Raw genomic sequence first — 22752 nt, 5'->3', positions numbered from 1 at the left:
GTTTTATAGGGGTTATCACTGTTGGTCTCCATCCGGAAAGGCTGTGAAATGGAAAACACTGTTCTATGGTTCAAATGAGAAAAATCTCTTTAGCGAAACATAATATGAATTCAGCACTGTAGGCCGGGCGCGGTGGCGCAAGCCTGTAATCCCAGCACTTTGGGAGGCCGAGACGGGCGGATCACGAGGTCAGGAGATCGAGACCATCCTGGCTAACATGGTGAAACCCCGTCTCTACTAAAAAAAATTACAGAAAACTAGCCGGGCGAGGTGGGGGTGCCTGTAGTCCCAGCCACTTGGGAGGCTGAGGCAGGAGAATGGCGTAAACCCGGGAGGCGGAGCTTGCAGTGAGCTGAGATCCGGCCACTGCACTCCAGCCTGGGTGACAGAGCGAGACTCCATCTCAAAAAAAAAATTCAGCACTGTCATCATCCATGAAAACTAACTGAAAAGCAAAAATCTCATATCACATGCACACAGTCCCTGACTTTGAAATGGTTCATACGCACACAGTCCCTGACTTTGAAATGCTTTGTGTTTTGAATTGAAGTTTCTGGAGGGAGGCTGATGGCGCTCAGTTCCTTTAGTGGGTGCCTCAGTGTCTGCTTTGCCGCGTGCTGGGGTTGCAGAAGCAATGGGAAGGCCAGTCCCTCCTCTGAGGTTTGTGCAGAGTAAATTCTGTGTCTCGGGGTTTCCAGTCAGTTCTTTTATTCCAGTTCCACGGGACTTGGGGATGAGGACAGAGCAGCCCCTGTGGCACCTGCTGTTCTAGGCCCTGCATGATTGCGTTCAGTGCGATGTGACCAGGACCACGGCCCACCGTGCAGAGTGCCACCTTACCTCGCACGCACTCTGCTGCCCATTCCGGCAGCGGCGTCAACGAGGCTGCCTGGATTCCTTGCCACAAGCCCGTAGTGATCACTGCGTGGGGAGGATGCTGCCTGGGAGATCTCAGGACCTGCCTAGGTCAGTCTGTGGCTCCAGGTCTTTTCTTTGGTCACATATCAGGGCCTCCGGTAAACAGTGACTAAATCCACAGTCATGTCACGGTTGGAGGGTCTTTTGCAGGTTTGCCCCTTGTTGTCAGATCTGCAGGTTTCCAAACAGAACTGATACTCTGGAGTAAAGGAAAAGGGTTTCCACAACTTGCCACTTGTAGTTAATTTTGACTGGGTGCTTTGATTCACACCTGTCATCCTGGCACCTTGGGAGACTGAGGTGGGAGAATTGTTTGAGCTCAGGAGTTCAAGAACAGCCTGGGCTTTTTTTTATTTACTAAAAATAAAAAAAAAAATCAGCCAGGCAGGTGTGGTGGGATGCTCCTGTAGTCCCAGCTATTTGGGAGGCTGAGGTGGGAGGATCGCTTGAGCCCAGGAAGTTGAGGCTGCAGTGAGCCAAGATCTGCACTCTCCAGCCTGGGTGACAGAGACCCTCTCTCTCAAAAAAAAAATAAAAAAAAATAAAAATTAAAAAAAGTATAGTTAATATTGTATACATGATGATTGTTAGTAGAATGTTGACCATTTTAAATTTTATTTATTTAGAGATGGAGTCTCGCTCTGTTGCCTAGGATGGAGTGCAGTGGCGCGATCTCTACTCACTGCAACCTCCACCTCCTGGGTTCAAGCGATTCTCCTGCCTAAGCCTCCCTCCTGAGTAGCTGGAATTACAGGAGCCCACCACCACGCCCAGCTAACTTAGTAGAGACGGGATTTTGCCATGTTGGCCAGGCTGATCTTGAACTTCTAGCCTCAGGTGATCCACCCGCCTTGGCCTCCCAAAGTGCTGGGATTGCAGGCGTGAACCACCTTGCCTGGCCATTTTTAATAACTTTAAACAAAAGAGATATTCAGGTATTTTTCTTGAGAAAAACTGTTCACCAGCAGTGGCGCACAGAGGCAGCCTCCTGTCCCCGCAACCCCGTGCACTCCTGCTCAGGGGCTTTGTGCTTGCTGCTCCCACTGCTGTTCTGCACTCGCATAGCCGCACGGCGCTGTCTCCACCTCCCTGAGGCCAGGTGAGGCTTGGCTGCCGCCCTCAGCAGGGCCCCCACCAGTGCTCCCTGTTCTCCCTGCCCATCTGCCACACTGAATCACCATTCTGTGTGTTTGATGAGTTCGTTTTCTGTTGCATTGGTCTTTCCCCTGGCATGTCAGCTACGTGGGGACAGGGAGTTTGTTTTTGTTCACTGTTGAACTCTCAGTGTTAAAAACGGTGCCAGGCACAGAGCAAATGCTCGATCAATGTTGGTTGAATTCAAGAACGTTGGAAGAGGACTAACAGCTTAGGCACCAAAGTCCCAGCACTCAAGCATAATTTTTCTTAGCATTTTCATGTTTTTCCTTTGTCTATTTTTAATTTTATTTTTATTTATTTAATTTTTTGAGATGGAGTCTCATTCTGTCACCCAGGCTGGAGTGCAGTTTTGTGATCTCGGCTCACTGCAACCTCCACCTCCCGGGTTGAAGCGATTCTCCTGCCTCAGCCTCCCTAGTAGCTGGTATCACAGGTGCCTACCACCATACCCAGCTAATTTTTGTATTTTTAGGAGAGACGGAGTTTCACCATGTTGGCCAGGCTGGTCTCAAACTCCTGGCTTCAAGTGACCCGCCTACCTTGGCCTCCCAAAGTGCTGGGATTATAGGCATGAGCCACCGCGCCCAGCCCCATTGTCTTTTTTTTTTAGAGACTGGTTCTCACTCTGTCACCTAGGCTGGAGTGCAGTGGTGTGATCAAGGCTCACTGCAGCCTCAGCCTTTTGGGCTCAAGCAGGTCTCCCACTTCAGCCTCCGATGTCGCTGGAATCACGGGTGCATGCCACCAAGCCCCACTAATTAAACAATTTTTTTTTTTTTTTTTTTTTGTAGAGAACAGGATGTAGCTATGTTGCCCAGGCTGGTCTTGAACTCCTGGGCTCAAGCGATCCTGCCACCTTGGCCTCCCAAAGTGCTGGGATTACAAGTGTGAGCCACTGCACCTGGCCTCTGTCTTCTTTTTTTTTAAGGCTCTTGTTAGAATGCCATGAACAGTTGTCTCCAACTATTATATGTCATTCCACGGGGTTGGTTTCCTGCTGGCATTCCATGGTCTTTGGGGTCCTCTGTAGCACCTTCCTGGCATTTTATCATGTGGATGCTGCACAGCTGACTTCACCTGGCCTTGTTGGTGGACAGTTTGTTTCATGATTTCTCTTATAAACAAAACTTTCACAAGCCATCCTTCTCTATGAGAGTGTTTGCTTGGCACGCATTCCTGAGCATTGCCCCGAGCAGAACGCCTACGATCTCTAAGCTGGGGTTTCATGTTGCCAAAGCGCCTTCTGGTGGACTCAGCCCAGGAGGAGCCCATGCCCCCCATGCTGGCCATGTCTGTGGTCATGGGCTGACTGCAAGTGTCTGACTGGGCCTTCCTCTGAGACTGCAGTGATCTGGCTCCTCCTTTCAGATCCGCAAGGATGCTCTCCGGGCGCTCAACTTCGCGTACACGGTGAGCACACAGCGAGCCACCGTCTTTCCCCTGGATGGCGTGGTGCGCATGCTGCTGTTCAGAGACTGTGAAGAGGCGACCGACTTCCTCACCTGCCACGGCCTCACCGTTTCCGATGGGTAAGAGCTGAGAGTGGAACTGCGGGGCCTCTGTCTCCTTTTTTCTTGTTAATTCTGATAAAGGACTGTGAGGGACTCTCTGCTTGCCTGACTTGAAGGTGCATTCCCCCTGCCATGCAGGTGAACACATGAGACTCAGAATGGCTGGGGGTGTTCCCAAGGTCACACCCTGGCTGTCTGCACATTGAGGGCTCAGACCAAGTTCTTTGTGACTCCAGAATCAGTCCTTTTCATGAGTTGCCAACGAACCTAAAGATAGAAGTTAGGGCCTTCCTTATTCTTTCCCTTGACTACCTTTGCCAGCCAATGACGGGCAGCGTGTAACGGTGGGGATGGAGGCACCCGCAGGCCAGGCTGGAGTCTTCTCCGGTACTTAGTAGTCAGAGTGGTGAGACTCACAGACACTGTCTCAGAAACCCGCAGCTTACACTCCATACCCAGTGCTTGGGTCCCCACCCTGCCTCCTGTAACTCCTCACCTGCCCCCTGCCTGTCTCCTCCTTCCAGTTCTGCCTCAGAAAACAAGGTGGTTTTGGGTGAGCCAGCAAGGAGGCAGGAGTGAGTCAGCGTGCGTCTGTTAACACGCTGGGCTCCATGGTTCCAGGGGCCTACAGAGGCTCCAGGGTGCGGCAGTGGGACCCAGGCCTCTGCTTTCTGTTATTTATACATGGCTGTGGTGACGCCTGAGGGGCTTGCAGCACTCAGCGGGGCACTGAGGGTGAAGCTGCCTTCTCCCTTGGTGACGCCCCTCTGGGGTCTTCTTGTGGTCTGCGTAGCTGTGTGGAGCTGAACCGGGCCGCGTTCCTGGAACCAGAGGGATTATCCAAGACCAGGAAGTCGGTGTTTATTACCAGGAAGCTGACGGTGTCGGTTGGTGAAATTGTGAACGGAGGGCCCTTGCCCCCCGTTCCTTGTCACACCCCTGTGTGCAGCTTCAACTCCCAGAACAAGTACATCGGGGAGAGTCTGGCCTCGGAGCTGCCCGTCGGCACCCAGAGACCCGGCTCGGACACAGTGGGTGAGTGAAGCTGCAGTCGTAGTGAGGGGACTAGCTGCATTTTCCCATCAGGACGCCTCCCAGGAGCCTGGGCATCTGCATTTTCCTGCCGGGACGCCTCCCAGGAGCCTGAGCACCTGTTTTGTCTTGGGGCCCAGGGGTGTGGCTCTTCCCCATGCTCAGATGGTTCTCACTGGGAGTGGACTGAGGGCTTTGAAGCCCTCCTCCTGGCTCCCTGACATCTTGGGGCTTGTTTTTCATGCAAAGCGTATTTGTCCCGTGTAGCTGGTCTCCTGGAGGGCAGGCCACTCCTCAGGGTCACTGTGGGTGGCCTGGGGCTGTCCCTGCACAGACCTTGGTCCCTATGGTGCCAGGCGCCCTGTGTCTGCAGCCATGTTTTCTCCTGTATGTTTCCTTCCAGGTGGAGGGAGAGGAGAGGAGTGTGGTGTAGAGCCGGACACACCCCTGCCCGGTCTCCCACAGTCTCTACCAGCCCTTGCACCCTCGCCAGTGCCTCTGCCTCCTGTCCTGGCACTGACCCCGTCTGCGGCACCTAGCCTCTTCCAGCTCTCCGTGCAGCCTGAGCCGCCACCTCCAGAGCCTGTGCCCATGTACTCTGACGAGGTAGGGACTCTTTTTTTCTAGGTCTGGACTCTGGGAAGCCCATTGTGCACAAATGTCCTTAGTCATCACCCCACGAGGTGGGGCTGTGGCGCCTGGTCTCTCAGGAGAGTCCAGAGAGGGGTCCTGCCTAGAGTCACTCAGCCTCCGGTGGCAGATCTGGGGCCCACCCATTCAGACTCGTTGTGGAGTCTGTCTTCATCTCAGGAGCTTCCTGTCACAGCACCAGCCTGAGCCCCTGTGTCTGAACTCAACACCCGTCTGTTCTGACGGGATTGTTGGCAGCATTGTGCGCCCCCTGATGTGTGTGACCTAGGATGGCATGTCCTGCTGGTGGGTGTGGCCTGGGTGGGTGTGTCCCCTGCGGGTGTGGCCTGGAGTGGGCATGTCCCCCTGGTGGGTGTGGCCCCCCAATATGCATGGACTGAGTGTGGGTGTGTCCCCTGAATGGCATGTCCTGGGGTTGGGTGTCCCCACTGATAGGTGTGGCCTGGGGTGGGTGTGTCCCCTGGCGGGTGTGCCCCCTGATGGGCATGGCTCGGGGTGGCTGTGCCCCCTGATAGGCATGGCCTTGGGTTGGATGTGTCCCCTCTGGTGTGTGTGGTCTCTGTGGCTGTGGACCCTGATGGGCATAGCCTGGGGGTGGGTGAACCCCTTGACCAGCCTGGCCTGGGGGTGGGTGTGCCCCTTGATGGTTGTGGCCTCAGGGTGGGCATGGCCCCTACTGGTGCCTTGATATTGAGTAGAGCCTGTCGACTCTATGGTTGTGAGACTGGATTGTGCCACTCTGGCTGTTTAGAGGCAGGCACTGGGCACCAGCCTCTCTGGGGATCGGGGAGTTCTGAGAGGGAGCATGGAGTGGCCACAGGAACAGAGGCTGCTTGATGTAGACTGGAGATGACTGAGTCAGGGCGCTGTGTGGCCATCTGCAGGGCACCTTCTCTCCAGATGGCACCTTTCCATTCGCTAGGGGACACCTTTCCTGCAACAGCTTAGCTGACCCCGTGTCAGGGGTCATGTGCTTCTGTCATGAGACGCCTGCAGACTGGTGACAACATATTACCCAGGATTTCTGCCCTGGGTGGGACGTTCCGTTCCACCCCATGCTGGTCTCTCCATAGGACCTGGCGCAGGTGGTGGACGAGCTCATCCAGGAGGCTCTGCAGAGGGACTGTGAGGAAGTCGGCTCTGCGGGCGCTGCCTACGCAGCTGCTGCCCTGGGGTGAGTGGCATCTGGTGCTCCCCTCCTGCTGCTCCAGAAGTTTCCTCTCAGAAAGTTTCCCCTCATAAAGAACTTCTGCCAGAAGTTTCCTCTCATAAAGTTGCCTGCATTTTTGGGTCATAATCCAATAAGTTATTGCCAGAGACAGTATCATGAAGATTTTCCCCTACGTTCTTCTTTTTCAAGATGGTTTTGCTATTTGGGGTCTTCTGAGATACCATGCGAATTTTAGGATGAGTTTTTCTGTTTCTGCAGAAAGCGCTGTTGGGATTTTGATAGGGATTGCGTTGAATCTGTAGATTGTTCTGGGTAGTACTGTTATTTTTATTTTTTTATTTTTTGAGATGGAGTCTTGCTCTGTTGCTCAGGCTGGAGTGCAGTGGCTCGATCTCAGCCTCACTGCAACTTCCACCTCCTGGGTTCACGCAATTCTCCTGCCTCAGCTTCCCTAGTAACTGAGATTACAGGTGGGCACCAGCCTGGCTGATTTTTTAATTTTTTGTAGAGATGCCTTTGCCATGTTGCCCAGGGGTGGTCTTGAACTCCTGGCCTCAAGTGATCCACCTGCCTCGGCCTCGTAAAGTACTGGGATTACAGGCATGAGCCACTGTGCCTGGCCAGTATTGTCATCTTAACAATATTAAATCTTCTAATCCGAGAATATGGGATGTCTTTCCATTTATTTAGGTCATTCTTAATTTCTTTCGACAGTGCTTTGTAGTTTTCAACATACAAAGTTTTTGCTTTCTAGGTTAAATTGTTTTTTTGTTTTGTTTTGTTTTGTTTATGAGATGGAGTCTTGCTCTCTTGTCCAGGCTGGAGTGCACTGGTGCAATCTTGGCTCACTGCAACCCCTGCCTCCCGGGTTCAAGCGATTTCCCTGCCTCAGCCTCCCAAGTAGCTGGGATTACAGGCACCTGCCACCACGCCTGGCTAATTTTTTGTATTTTAGTAGAGATGGGGTTTCACCGTATTAGCCAGGATGGTCTTGATCTCCTGACCTCATGATCCGCCCGCCTCGGACTCCCAAAGTGCTGGGATTACAGGCGTGAGCCACCGCACCCGGCCTTGTTGAGAATTTTTATGTCCGTATTCATAAGGGATATTGGTTTGTAGTTTTCCTTTTTATTTCTTTATTCCTTTTTTTTGAGACAGGGTCGTACTTTGTCACCTAGGCTCGAGTACAGAAGCAGAATCACTGCTCACCACAGCCTTGATCTTCTAGGCTCAAGCCATCCTCTCACCCCAGCCTCCCAAGTAGCTAGGACCACAGGCACATGCCACCATACCCGGCTGATTTTTTAATTTTTTGTAGAGATGGGGTCTCTCTATGTTGCCCAGGTTAGTCTTGAACTCCTGGGCTCAAGCAGTCCTCCTACCTCAGCCTCCTAAAATGCTGGGATGACAGGCATGAGCCACTGTGCCTGGTCAGTCTGTAGTTTTCCTATAGTGGCTTTGGTCTGTCTTTGGTATTAGGGCAATGCTGGCCTCATAAAATGCGTTAGTAAATATTCCCTCCTCTTCAGTTTTTTGAAAGGGTTTGAAAAAGATTGGTGGTTAGTTTTTCGTTAGTGTTTAATAGAATTTACCGCCGGGCGCGGTGGCTCACGCCTGTAATCCCAGCACTTTGGGAGGCCGAGGCGGGCGGATCACAAGGTCAGGAGATCGAGACCATGGTGAAACCCCGTCTCTACTAAAAATAGAAAAAATGAGCCGGGCGCAGTGGCGGGCGCCTGTAGTCCCAGCTACTTGGGAGGCTGAGGCAGGAGAATGGCGTGAACCCGGGAGGCGGAGCTTGCAGTGAGCCGAGATTGCGCCACTGCACTCCAGCCTGGGCGACAGAGCAAGACTCCGTCGCAAAAAAAAAAAAAAAATAGAATTTACCAGTGAAACCTTCTGGTCTTATACTTTTCTTTGTTTGGAAGTCTCCTTACTAGTTAGAGGTCTATTCACATTTTTCTGTTTCTTCATGAGTCAGTTTTGGTAGATTGTGTGTTTCTAACAGTGGGCTTAATTTTTCTGCTGGCAGTCAAACAAGTACAGTTTGCATATCCCTTATCCAAAATGCTTGGGACCACAAGGGTTTTAGATTACAGATATTTTTGGATTTCAGAATATTTGTATTATGTCTACTAGTTGAGTATCTCTTACCTAAAAATCTGAATTCTAAAATGCTCCAGTGAACATTTCCTTTGAAAAGCATGACATGTTGTACTCAAAAAGTTTGAGATTTTGGAGCATTTTGGATTTCAGATTTTTGGATTACGGACACTCAACCTATGTGGTTTTTTTTTCCTTGTCAAAGTTAGATGTTTAGTGATTTGACTTTTTTATTCTGATCTTTTTCTCCTTTTTTTTTTTTTTTGAGACAGTCTCACTCTGTTGCCCAGGCATTGGTGTGATCTCAGCTCACTGCAGCCTCCGCCTCTTGGGTCCAAGCAATTATTCTGTCTCAGCCTCCTGAGTAGCTGGGACTACAGGCACGCGCTGCCACGCCTGGCTAATTTTTGTATTTTTAGTAGAGATGGGGTTTCACCGCGTTGGCCAGAATAGTCTTGATCTCCTGACCTCGTGATCTGCCCACCTTGGCCTCCCCAAGTGCTGGGATTCCAGGCGTGAGCCACCGCGCCCGGCCTTGCCTCTGATTTGGAATGCTATCCCCTCTGCTCTGTTTAGTGTTTCTAATGCTGCTGTGGAGGATTTGTTAACAGCTGCAACCACGGGCATTTTGAGGCACATTGCAGCTGAAGAAGTGTCTAAGGAAAGGGAGCGAAGGGAGCAGGAGAGGCAGCGGGCTGAAGAAAAAAGGTGAGTGTGTCTTGTCCATGCAGACAGATAAGGAGCTCAATGTGGACACAGGCAAGAACTGACCCTGGCCGCGATGCTTCCGCTGTTGTCCACCCCTGCTGACACACTCATGCCCTCCTACATCAGCCCAAGGGGTGGATGGAGCTCCCCAGGCCACACCTACCCGTGAGCAGTGGCCCTTCCCAGCCAGGAGAGGCAGGGGAAGGGAGGTGGTGTCAGGGGAGCTGGAGTAGGGGTGGCCTGCCGACTCAGGCAGCACACCTCAATCCCTGTCTGCATGTCCAGGGAGTGAAACAAACAGCACTTATTTTTATTCTTAAACATTACCCTTGTGTATTTTTTATCTTCCCTGTAGGTTAAAACAAGAGAGAGAGCTGGTGTTAAGTGAGCTGAGCCAGGGCCTGGCCGTGGAGCTGATGGAACACGTGATGATGGAGTTTGTGAGGGAAACCTGCTCCCAGGAGTTGAAGTAAGTGAAACACTGGTGGCTTGCTGTGCCAGGAGACTGAGCTTTGGCTCTGCCCTAGGCTGTGTCTCGCGCCACTGAGGATGGGCTATTGGAAATGTGTCCTGCCTGTCTAAGCTACTTTGATTTTGTGACCAAATGTATTTGATGCAGTCCTCTGTGTTCCCTTGGCTGATATAATTTTATTATTAAAATTCTCTTTTATTTGAGGCCTGCCACCACATGACCATAGTCAGCCATCCTTAGTAGCCACTGGCATTTATCATATATTTGAGACACTTCCAATCGATTGCACTTGTCAGACGTTGCTGATGAGAAGATTTTGTGGTTGTCTGCATCATCATTTACACATTCTACACCAGGCACCTGTAGTCCCAGCTCCTCAAGAGACTGAGGTGCGAAGATCACTGAAGCTCAGAAGTTCTGGGTAGTATGCTGTGACTGCACCTGTGGTGGCCACTGTACTCCAGCCTGGGCAACATAGTGAGACTCTGTCTCTAAAATAATTAAAAATTCTGACGATTTTATTAAGATATTATTAACTGTTACAAGGGCTCCTATGGACCTATAATTTGGCACCCTGTACCACTTAATTCTTTTTACCCCATCTTTCTAGGTGTCTGTAGTTTAAGTATTAAAGCTTCTCTTACAGTGAAGATGGAATTACATTTTAGTATTGAGGATGCAGACTCTTACACTTTTTTTTTTTTTTTAAAGACAGTGTCTCGCTCTGTTGCCCAGACTGGAGTGCAGTGGCGCGATCTGGGTTTACTGCAACCTCCGCCTCCCAGCTTCAAGCGATTCTTCTGCCTCCGCCTCCTGAGTAGCTGGGACTACAGGCATGTGCCACCACACCTGGCTAATTTTTGTATTTTTAGTAGAGATGGGGTTTCACCATGTTGGTCAGGCTGGTCTCGAGCTCCTGACCTCATGATCTGCCTGTCTCAGCCTCCCAAAGTGCTGGGATTACAGGTGTGAGCCACTGTGCCTGGCCTTGACTCTTGCACTCTTTTTTTTTTTTCCTTTTGAAATGGAGTCTTGCTGTGTCACCCAGGCTGGAGTGCGGTGGCATGATCTCGGCTCAGTGCAACCTCCACCTCCCGGGTTCAAGTGATTCTCCTACCTCAGCCTCCCAAGTAACTGGGATTATAGGCCCGCATTACCATGCCCAGCTAATTTTATTTTCTTTTTCTTTTTTTTTTTTTTGAGACGGAGTCTCGCTCTGTCGCCCAGGCTGGAGCACAGTGGCCGGATCTCAGCTCACTGCAAGCTCCGCCTCCCGGGTTTATGCCATTCTCCTGCCTCAGCCTCCTGAGTAGCTGGGACTACAGGCGCCTGCCACCTCGCCCGGCTAGTTTTTTTGTATTTTTTAGTAGAGACGGGGTTTCACTGGGTTAGCCAGGATGGTCTCGATCTCCTGACCTCGTGATCCGCCCGCCTCGGCCTCCCAAAGTGCTGGGATTACAGGCTTGAGCCACCGCGCCTGGCCTATTTTTCTTTTTTTTTTTGAGATGGAGTCTTGCTCTGTCGCCCAAGCTGGAGTGCAGTGGTGCCATCTCGGCTCACTGCAAGCTCCGCCTCCTGGGTTCACACCATTCTCCTGCCTCAGCCTCCTGAGTAGCTGGGACTACAGGAGCCCACCACTACACCCAGCTAATATTTCGTATTTTTAGTAGAGACGGGGTTTCACCGTGTTAGCCAGGATGGTCTCGATCTCCTGACCTCGTGATCTGCCCACCTCGGCCTCCCAAAGTGCTGGGATTACAGGCATGAGCCACCGTGCCCGGCTGCCCAGCTAATTTTTTGTATTTTTAGTAGAGACAGGGTTTCACCATGATGGCCAAGCTGGTTTCGAACTCCTGACCTCAAGTGATCTGCCCGCCTTGGCCTTGCAAAGAGCTAGGATTACAGGCATAAGCCACTGCGCCCGGCTGACTCTTGGGCTTTTAAAGCAAGCCCTCAGTGTCTGTGGGCCCCGAGTGCAGTGTCTTCCATGCTGATTACCCTGTTTCTTAGGAATGCATTAGAGACAGACCAGAGGGTCCGCGTGGCCCGTTGCTGTGAGGACGTCTGTGCCCATCTAGTGGACTTGTTTCTCGTGGAGGAAATCTTCCAGGCTGCAAAGGAGACCCTCCAGGAGCTTCAGTGCTTCTGCAAGTATCTACAGCGGTGAGTCCTGTGTTCCTACAGGCGAAATCCACACACACGGGGAAGAGTCTTTTATCAAATTCAAAATATTTGAGCCATCAGTTTCTGTATTCAGTGGTAAAAGGATCAGGGAAAATGTTATAGCAATGAATACCTAAAATAGACTTTCATTGGATTATACTGCATTTCAGAAATACTTGATTACACACACACACACACACACACACACACACACAACATAAACTAAGGGGAACAGTCAGGAGTTAGATTGGGGTGTGGTGGCTGCTCTGCATGTCAACTAATATTTATAGGGTGCCTGCCATTTGCCCACTGCACTAGGTGCTGGGAGACACCTGTGAACAAGCCAGATTATGGCTGCATGCACCAATAAGGGTGAATTCTCAAAATATAAGTAGTGGAGAAAAAACAATTAATAGGGAATATACAAATAGTGTATATTCAAACTAAATAGGTTGTTTTGGATTTATATATAGTGGTATAACCCTGAACAAAAGAAGGAAAATAATGATCATAATCTCAGCATGGTGATTACTTTTGGGAATGGGAGGGGGTGCCTCTCATGGCCACAACTGCTCAACTGGATGTAAGTGCACAGGTGCTCGATGATGTAGTAATCTTATAACTGGGCATACATGTGTTATGTGTGTTGTGTGATTCATTTCGTAATAAATTTGAAATCAGTATAGTGTCCTTGGCAGTTGGAACAGTGTGAAAGGGAGTATGGGGAGTGTCCTTGGCAGTTGGAACAGTATGAAAGGCAGTATGGGGAGTGTCCTTGGCAGTTGGAACAGTGTGAAAGGGAGTATGGGGAGAAGTGAGTCTGCCTTCTACAGCAGACCCGTCCATTGTGCGAGCAGCAGCTGCTTGCAAAACCATCCAGAGACTTTCTGTCCTTTCTTGTGGCTGTTCACAAATGGGCTCATGATCCCTGCTTTGCTCTGAGCCTTCCTTTGCTCCATCTGATATGAGGTGGAGGCCTGGCTGTAGCAGCGTGCTGAGCTGTCCCCATTGCCAGCGGTCTTGAGGTCAGTGCGAGAATGTACCATAAATGACCTTCCTGGTCTTTTGTTGATGGACTTGAATGTGGCTCTCTTTCTTTTTTTCTTTTTTTTTTTGAGACGGAGTCTCACTCTGTCACCCAGGCTGTAGTGCAGTGGTGCAATCATGGCTCACTGCAACCTCCACCTCCCGGGTTTAAGCGATTCTTCTGCCTCAGCCTCCTGAGTAGCTGGGACTACAGGCATGCACCACCATGCTCGGCTAATTTTGTGTTTTTTTGTATTTTTAGTAGAGATGGGGTTTCACCATATTGGCCAGGCTGCTCTTGAACTCCTGACCTCGTGATCTGCCCGCCCCGGCCTCCCAAAGTGCTGGGATTTACAGGCGTGAGCCACCAAGCCTGGCCATGGCTCTCTTTTTAGCTCTGGTAAAGACTGTCGCGGTGACTGTCGTTGTACAGACAGACAGTTCACCGGTTTGCACACAGGCACGTGTATGTAGAGATAAAATTCCTATCAGTGGTGGCTGTGGGTCAAGGGGTGTATGTATCTTTTCTGTTTTTTTTTTTTGAGACAGAGCCTTGCTCTGTCACCCAGGCTGGAGTGCAGTGGCGTGATCTCGGCTCACTGTAACCTCCACCTCCTGGGTTCAAGTGATTCTCCCTCAGCCTCCCAAGTAGCTGGGACCACAGTCACCCGCCACCATGCCTGGCTAATTTTTTGTATTTTAGTAGAGATGGGCTTTCACTGTGTTGTGCAGGCTGGTCGTGAACTCCTGAGCTCAGGCAGTCCACCTGCCTTGGCCTCCCAAAGTGCTGGGATTACGGGCGTGAGCTACTGCACCCGACTGGGTATATGTATCTTAGATCTGGATCTGTATTGCCAAGTCAGCCTCCAAAGCCCATTCAGTATTAACTGTCAACGTTCAGCAGTCGCATTGCTCACCACACTCAGTTGATGTCCTTCCTTCCCCATTCCTGAGTTCTGACTCCAATGTGTTTCTCAGCTTGAAGACCCTGAAAACACTCTGTAATGATATGTTTTCATGTCCCCAGGTGGAGGGAAGCTGTCGCAGCCCGCAAGAAACTGAGGCGCCAGATGCGGGCTTTCCCTGCTGCACCCTGCTGCGTGGACGTGAGCGAACGGCTGAGGGCGCTGGCACCCAGTGCAGAGTGCCCCATTGCTGAGGAGAACCTGGCCAGGGGCCTCCTGGACCTGGGCCACGCAGGGAGATTGGGCATCTCCTGCACCAGGTCAGCATCAACTGCCGCCTGCCTCGTCAGGGCTCCCCTGCCCCGACTTGGTTTTACCAGGAGCTGAATTAATGTGTGTGTTCGGAGGGTGAAGATAGGTGAAGCCTGGAGGCAAGGACAGGCACAGGGTTGCATTTTGAAGGTCGTCTCCCACAGTTGTGGACGTGTGACTTGTTCCACTGGAAAGCAGAGCTCTGAGTTCAGCTTGAAAGACTCAACTCAGCATCCTGGTGACTGAGTCTGACTCTGCATCATCTGTTCTTTTCCTGCTCGTCCCAGTTTAAGTACCTGCCACTTCCATCCTTGTTGGAGGAGCCCGAGGTCCACGCTGGCCTGTGTCTTCCCCATCCCATCCCTGCCCCATCCCTCTGTTCCTCCCGCCATCTCTTTCACACACTGCCCTCTTTCTGTGGCAGTATCTTCCAGACTCCACCTCCACCCTCCAGTATTTCCCTCTTGAGGCCCCTTGGTGTGGCCCTGGTCCTCCCTGCCACTCCTCCTGGTCATCCCGAGCAGAACCAGCTCCTCAGGGCCATGCCAGGACCCCCCTCAGCCTGCATTCCTGGCCATGCTGGGCATGGCCTTTATTTAGAACCCGTGTAGGTGCCCCCTCTTGCCTGGCCTCAGGGCTCCCCGGCCTCCTAGTGGGTGGTGGGTGGGGCCTGGGGAGGCAGCCTGGACGGCCTAGCAGGCACACCGCTGGGGCCTCATGTCATGTCTCGTCACCCTGCTGGTCATCACGGGATGTTCCCTCTGAAAACTGTCTTGTGGGTTTCATTTGGCCCCATCAGGTTCCGCGCAGGCAGGGTGGGTGGGTGGCAGTCCCAGCCTGTTGCAGGCATGCTGTGAGGCCAGGGCTGGGGCTGCCTCCTCTCACCCACAGCTGCCTTCACATAGTGGCCTGGCCTCCTCCTGGAGTCATGGTTTCTTGTGTCCCCCCTCCGTAGCTGCTCTTGTCAGCCTCAGTCTCCTTCTCTGAGCCCTCCACTCTGCCCCCTCAGCCCAGACCTCTGCCCTCTGCCCTTCCCTTCTGCACACCCCCTGGGGATAGCCCTGTCACCCCTGTCTGTCACTGGCAGCCCCCATTATGCATCTCCAACTGAGGCCTCTTCCCTGAGTTCCAGACTTGGTTTCCAGTTCACGGTTCAACCTCTGAACCTGATTTTCCCCCACCCTGCCCCTTCCTGCTCATAGGATGCCATCCTGTCCTCCTGTGCTTAGGGCACAAACCTGGGCTTGCATCTCTCAGACCCAGCATCCTCAGCTCTGCCCTCAGAACTCACCGAGGGCATGGCAGTTCTCCCCACCTCGCTGGAATGTTGACGCAGCATCTATCCGTCTGCTAGCTTCCACCATGGGCCCTGCTCGCATCCTCAGCACCAGAACAGAGGGATCCTCCGACAGCTCAGCCAGGCGGCGTTGCCTCTCGGTGGCATTGCCTCTTAGCGGCGTCCCTAGCGCTCCCTGAGTCTCTGTACTGTGGACCCAACCCCTCCCCCGCTGCCCTCACTGCTCTCCCCAAATATGCCAGGTCCAGCTGTGGCCTGGCAGAGCCATGCCCTCTGCTGTTTCCAGAAGTTGTCACGCTGGCTCTCCCTGTTTCCTTCAGGTCTTTGCTCACATACCACCTGACCACCCTGAGTGAGACTGCAATAAGCACCTAGCTCCAGCCCCACCTGGCAGCATTTGCCCACAGTGCCGACACCTCGCACATGCCAGGCTAGCCACTTAGAGATGCTGTTCTCTCCCCATGAGAGCCTATGTTTTTGAACGGCAGGATTTTGTCTTATTGTTGAATCTCCCACAGCCAGCACACAGCAGATACTTAATGTGATATTTGTGGAATGAACGAATCCTCTAACCCGTTTCTTTGGCAGAAAATGTGTTTTTCAGTCTCCTGAGTATTCCCCAGGGGACACTAGCCAGTACTTTTCACTAAGCTCCTGTGGTAACACTGTCATTCTGCTTTCATTTGCAGGTTGAGGCGGCTCAGAAACAAGACGGCTCACCAGATGAAGGTTCAGCACTTCTACCAGCAGCTGCTGAGGTCTGTCATGCCGCACCCTTCTGCGTATCCCCTGGTGATCCCCCCGTTCCCCAATCTGTCACGCTAGCAGCCCACCTCATGCATCTCCAACTGAGGTCTCTTCAGTGAGTTCCAGACTTGGTTTCTAGTTTGCAGTTCAACCTCTGATCCTGATTTTCCTCCAGCCTGCCCCTTCCTGCTCATAGGATGTGTGTGCTGCTCCTGCGAGGGTCACACACTGGCTAATCCTCGGGGGTCTGTTCCTCCCAGTGATGTGGCGTGGGCGTCTCTGGACCTGCCGTCCCTTGTGGCTGAGCACCTCCCTGGGAGGCAGGAGCATGTGTTTTGGAAGCTGGTGCTGGTGCTGCCGGATGGAGAGGAGCAGTCCCCAGAGAGTCGTGGCAGGTCAGGAAGGGTTTCCCCTGTGGGGTTTCCAAGAGGTGGAGTGGGCAGGGCAGAGCTGTGGGCCAGGGCCGGGTATTCCTCATGTGTGATGGGAACTCGGAAGTGTAGGTTTATGTTTTAATGCTAGGATTTATAGTCTATTTTGCTCATGATTTTAAATTGAAACTTTAGATTTGATTATTTCAATTTTTATTCCATAAACTTGGTGTATTAGTCCGTTCTCACACTGCTTTAACAGCAAGGGCGGATGACTGCAGTACTTTATACCAGAGGTCTCGTTGAACTCAGTCATGTAGAGGACAGCGATGGCTGGGAGCGTGCCACACGCTTAACCCAGAATCTTGGTAGAAGAGCTATCATGAGAGCAGCGAGGGGGAGGTGCCACACACTTAACCAGATCTCCTGAGAGCTCACTATCATGAGAACAGCAAGGGCGGATGCTGCAGACTTAACCAGATCTCGTGAGAACTCAGTATCATGAGAACAGCGAGGTGGGAGGTGCCACACACTTCTAAACAACCAGATCTCCTGAGAGCTCACTATCATGAGAACAGCAAAGGGGATTCCACCGCCATGATATAATCACCTCCCACCAAGCCCCTCATCCAACACTGGGGATTACAGTTCAACATGAGATTTGGGTGGGGATACAAATCCAAACCATACTATTTGGCAACAGTCTTAGTCCAAAAGCATTTAAAAGTTGTTATTTCAAGCTGTGTTAAGGTGCATTGATAGACCTGCTTCATTTTAGACTCTCCAGTAAGATAGTTTATAGTCTGTTTACTATAGTTCCATTTTTTTCCCTTAAACTTTTGGCATTTTAAAAAAGAAAAAATTGACGTGATCTTATTTCCTGGAACCAAATAGCATACAGAAGTCATGTTTTTAAAGCAACTACAGTCTCTGTGTTTTTTGAGACAGGGTCTTGCTTTATCATCACCAGGCTAGAGGGCATGGTGTGATAACAGCTCACTGCAGCCTCGACCTCCTGGGCTCAATTGATCTTCTCACCTTAGCCTCCTGAGTAGCTGGAACTACAGGCGTGTGCCCCCATTCCTGGTTAATGTTTTTTTTGTGTGTGTGAAAGATGGAGTTTCACTATGTTGCCCAGGCTGGTCTTGAACTCCTGGGCTCAAGCAATCTGCGTGCTTCAGTCTACCAAGGTTTTGGGATTACAGGCGTGAGCCACCACACCCAGCTTACAGTTTATTTTTAAAATAGCTTTATTGAAATGTTATTCACATACCATGAGCTTTGCCCATTTAAAGTGTACATTTCAGTGATTTTTAGATATATTTACAGGGTTTTGCAACCATCACTGTTACTAATTCCAGAACACCTTTTCACTTAAAAAGAAAGCCTGTATTATCTTTTTTTTTTTTTTTGAGATGGAGTCTCACTCTGCCGCCCAGGCTGGTGTGTGGTGGCGCGGTCTTGGTTCACTGCAACCCTCGCCTCTCAGGTTCAAGCAATTTTCCTGCCTCAGCCTCCGAAGTAGCTGGGATTACAGGTGCACACCACTGCGCCCGGCTTATATATTTTTTGTAGAGACAGGGTTTTGTATATTTTTTGTATATTTTGTATATTTTTTGTAGAGACAGGGTTTTGCCATGTTGCCCAGGCTGGTCTTGAACTGGGCTCAAGTGATCCACCTGCCTTGGCCTCCCAAAGTGCTGGGATTACAGGCGTGAGCCATTATGCCCAGCTGTTGATTCATTTCTTCAAACAAAATAGCTGTCTTCTCATTTGCTAAGTTCATGTCACTTAAGAATTCTTAAGGTCTCAGGTATGAGAAATTTGATCTGTAAAAAACATGTATTTCAAACTCTAGGGATGTTTTCTATTGCTGAAAATCTTAATGCTTCAGAATCTTAAGTCACATTAGAATGAGCCAGTTCCATGAGTGCCCCCTCCTCCTGCCCAGTTAAGAACAAGTAGAAGCTGGGCACAGTGGCTCATGCCTGTAATCCCAGCAACTGGGGAGGCTGTGGAGGGAGGATTGCTTGAGCCCAGGAGTTTGAAGCCAGCATGAGCAACATAGTGAAACTGAGTGAGACTCTATAAAAAAATGGAAAAATTAGCTGGGCATGGTGGCCCATGCCTGTAGTCTCAGCTACTGAGAAGGCTGAGGCAGGAGGTTTGCTTGCTGCGGTGAGCTAAGTTTGTGCCACTGCACTCTAGCTTGGGCGACAGAGCGAGACTCTGTCTCAAAAAAAAAAAAAAGTAAAAGATCGTTGCTCCATTTTAAAATGACAGCCTGTTTTGTGCAAGTCAGCTGCATAGTAAGATTTGGTATCTATGGACGTAGGTCTGTGTGATATTTCTCTTCTTTTCCTGAAAGTCTTTATAATTCAAATTTAGAGTTAGATTCTTCAAGTGTTTTATTGTTGTTATTTTTTTTAAATCTGTAGAATTCTAGCAAATTGGTTAAAAGTCAAGTTCATGGGAGATGAAGGCTCAGTGGATGACACATCCAGCGATGCTGGTGGGATTCAGACGCTTTCGCTTTTCAACTCGCTTAGCAGCAAAGGGGATCAGATGATTTCTGTTAACGTGTGTATAAAGGTGAACTATAATTACTTTGTGTTTACTTCTGTGTTTTCATTACTTTCACTTACTCCCAGATATCACTGGAACCATGCAAATACTGCTTATTCCCCAATGTGGTTTTGAAAGACTGCGGGAGGCTCAGAAGCAAGTATTATATGTCTCCGTACATGTCTTTTAAAAAATTATTTTTTTAAGCCAGTCAGATTTAGCAGGGGGCACCATGCCCAGCCTGCTTCTTTACTTTTTCTATTTTAATACTATATATTAGATTTCCTAAATGTAATACATACACAAAACTTTTTAAAAATGAGGAAATGTAAAAGAAGTATGAAGATGATGATAAGAACCATCCATGCTCTTGCTATTCTGAGGTAACAGTAACTTCTTGGTGCAAAATTCTTCCCTTTTCCTGGGATTACAAAGTCACATTTCATTTACTGGAAATTAGTTTACTGTTCCTATTACCTTCATTTTCATTTTTAATGAAAGTAGCACTTCCATGTACTTAAAAAGAAGTCAGATAATGCCACATGATTTAAAACGAGACATAGCTCCTCCTTCCTCTCTTAACTCCTTTCTTCAGGGCCTCATTTTTCTCATGTTTCCAGATTACGTACTTACACAGCCGTTTCTAAGTTTATCCATTTAAATGTTCTCTGCTGACTTCCCATTAATGTAAATGTATTAGTTACCTTATTCCTAAGTAACAAATTACCCCTAACATAGCAGCTTAAAATAAGTCTGTTATCATGGTTTCTGTGGGTCAGGAATCCAGGTGTAGCTTAGCTTGGGTCCTCTGGCTGAAGGTTTCTCACAGGTGGAAATCAAAATGTTGGCTAGGATTGCAGTCTCATCTGAAAGCTTGACTGAAGGGTATCTACTTCCCAGCTCACTGTAGTGAGCTTGTGTCATGTGGCCAAAGACTTCCTCAGTTCCTGCCACATGGGCCTCTCCCCAGCTGACAGCATGCCAGCTGGCTTTCATCAGAGTGAGCAAGAGATGAGCCCAGATGGAAGTCTGAGTGTGTTTATGACCTAAACTTAGAAGTGACATCCTGTTGCTTGTTGGCTTCTGCCTGTCAGAAGTGAGTGGCTAGGCCCGGCTCACGGGGCAGGAGATCACACGTGGCCATGAACACTAGGTGGAATCAGGGGGACCCTCTTGGCGGCAGCATACCACCCTAGGTACAGCGCGGCCTCTTGTGCCATGGTCCTGCTCAGCCTTCCACGTCTCCCGGGATAGCTACACTATCACTTTGTATTACTGCAGTGAGTGGGGTCATATTTTGATGGCTCTGTGACTGCTGTTTACCTCAGAACCAGTAGTGTTCTATAACCACAATTATTTTTTTTCTGCAAGAAACAGAGTTGCCTTATTGTCTCACTTAACATAGTTCTCTTCATCTCTTTCATTTTTACTGGGGGGCTGTATATATCTCAGTAGAGTTTTCCAAATGTTCTGTCACTTCACCTGATCCATGTTCCCTCTGTCCGGGAACCCTCATCTGTGGGCTGGTCTCCAGGCAGCACGTGCGTTAGTGCCGTCATTAGGAGCACATGTCCCTGCTCCTCCACCTGGAAGCTCTGTGACCTTGGGCAAGTTCCCTAGTGTCTCTGCCACCTGTGTGTGGGTACTGTTACTTCTTATTCCTATTTTACTCAGAGATGGTAAAATAAACTACCCAAGCCTGTGCAGGTGCTGTCTGGTGGAGATGCTCATCTGGCTCTTGCGGATAAAGTCAGTGCACACGCAGACTGCGTAGGACAGTGTCTGGCACAGGCCAGGTGCTTGCTCAGTGTTGCCATTAGCAGCAGCTGCTGCAGTGTTTTTTCTTGGTTCAGCCCCTTGTTGGATGGTATATGTTATGGGAGGGGAATTTTCTGAGTACTTTCCATTATGAAAATGATTTTATTCACAAAATACCTTAGGCTGGGGGAAATAAAAAGAAAATGCATTTATTTTGACATTTGCTTCATAGTTTAGCTACATTTGTAAAATTATAGGTAGAAAATTATTTTCCTGGCCACGCATAGTGGCTTATGCCTGTAATCCCAGCACTTTGGGAGGCCGAGGTGAGCAGATTGTTGTGAGTGCAGAAGTTCGAGACCAGCCTGGGCAACACGGTGAAACCCTGCCTATAAAAAATACAAAAATTAGCTGGGCATGGTGGTGTGTACCTATAGTTCTAGTAGCTTGGGAAGCTGAGGTGGGAAGATTGCTTGAACCTGGGAGTTCGAGGCTGCAGTGAGCCATGATCGCGCTATTGCACTCCAGCGTTGATGACAGAGGGAGACCCCGTCTCAATTAAAAAAATAAAGAAAATTATTTTCCTTCCAGTTTTGTTCCACTGTCACCTAGCATCCACTGTTGTTGTACTATTCCTGTTCCTTTCTGTGTGGCCTGGTTTTGTTGCTCTATGGAAGGCTTTTCTCTCTGTTCATGGCGTCCTGAAGATTCACTTTGTTATGCCTGGCACTGGACTACCTTAACACACTGTGCAGGGCTTAGCAGGTTCTTTCAGGCTAGAGACTCCTGTTTCACTTCTGGGACATTTTCATGTCTTTATGACACTCTGTCTTTTTTCTGTTCTCTCTTGAGCTTCTATTAGATAGATGTTAGACCTCAATTGATCCTCTGAGTTTCTTACCCTTTCTGTCCTATTTTCAATCTCATCTCTTCCTACCGTGATCTAAAAGATTTCCTTGACTTTATTTTCCTATTGTCCTACTGAATTTTTTACTCCATGTGTATTACTTATTTCCTCTTTATTCTTATCATGACTTTTTCATAGCATCTTATTTTTTGGATGCATCATTTTATCTTCCCGAGGAAATTAGGGTTTTTGGGGTCTAAGTTTTCTTTGGTTCATGTATTACCTGGTTCCTCTTTTTTTTTTTCCTCTTTGTTACTCCAGTTTCTCTCTTTTATGTTGGAGGCCCTCCTTATATGCCTTATCCAAGGCTGTCTGTCTATATCTGAGTGAGGCCCTAAAAGGCTAGCCAAGAAGTTCTATGTTTGGGGCGGGGTGGAAGGTAGCTAAATGGCAAGCCAGCCTTTTTGGAGGGACTCCCAAATGTCTGGATCTGGATGTCTGTTCCCTAGAGTTCAGTTTTTCTGGAAAGGACTTGTGCCATCTGCTTTCTGGGGAGCTGCTGGTATTCTCAGGGTAGGGTCTGGAGTGGTTTGGTGCTGAGTCTCTTCCACTGTGCCTGACCATGGCCCTACATCTGGGTCCTCTCAGGACTCCTGTTCAGGGGCTCAGGGGGACTGGTTGTGCATACAGGTTGCCTGCAGTGGTGGGTGCCAATAGGGCCAGGCTCTGAACTTCACCTTTGGCTCCTGGTGTCTTCAGGGCCTGGGTATACAGGGCTTTTGCAGGCTTAGTCAACCTGACTCCTTACACACTGACACCTGCAGCCTTTAGGTATGGCATCCTCTGCTTCCCTAACACAGGGATTGGTCACATCTATTTGCTGCTTTCTAGAAATGTATCAGAATCCCTCATCTGCTGCTGGCGTGCCTTCCCTCTTTCTATTATTACGGGCTTATATTTTTGTTTATTTTTGTAGAAATGGGATCTTGCTATGTTGCCTAGGTTGGTCTTGAATTCTTGGCTCTTGGCCTTAAACA

The 22752-nt window shown here is 49.7% G+C and overlaps 1 protein-coding gene across 8 annotated transcripts in view; it reads left to right on the top strand.

Annotated features, from left to right (window-relative positions):
- MCM3AP (minichromosome maintenance complex component 3 associated protein) overlaps positions 1-22752 on the top strand; it is a 52842-nt gene that overhangs the window by 16244 nt on the left and 13846 nt on the right. For all 8 annotated transcript variants that reach the window (XR_002520772.2, XR_001900391.3, XM_009202074.4 and 5 more), the window contains exons 11-21: positions 3445-3605; positions 4381-4622; positions 5023-5225; positions 6344-6444; positions 9121-9252; positions 9608-9721; positions 11735-11887; positions 13941-14138; positions 16117-16185; positions 16435-16569; positions 18984-19137. Coding sequence is in view for 6 of the 8 variants with exons in the window: in XM_009202074.4 (XP_009200338.1) it covers positions 3445-3605; positions 4381-4622; positions 5023-5225; positions 6344-6444; positions 9121-9252; positions 9608-9721; positions 11735-11887; positions 13941-14138; positions 16117-16185; positions 16435-16569; positions 18984-19137 (1662 nt within the window). In the remaining 2 variants the exon portion in view is untranslated. The remainder of the gene's footprint in view (positions 1-3444; positions 3606-4380; positions 4623-5022; positions 5226-6343; positions 6445-9120; positions 9253-9607; positions 9722-11734; positions 11888-13940; positions 14139-16116; positions 16186-16434; positions 16570-18983; positions 19138-22752) is intronic.

Source organism: Papio anubis, chromosome 4 (assembly GCF_008728515.1).
Source record: "Papio anubis isolate 15944 chromosome 4, Panubis1.0, whole genome shotgun sequence".
NCBI lineage: Eukaryota > Metazoa > Chordata > Mammalia > Primates > Cercopithecidae > Papio > Papio anubis.
Note: the sequence above shows the minus strand (reverse complement) of the source record. Positions and strands in the feature narration are given on the sequence as shown.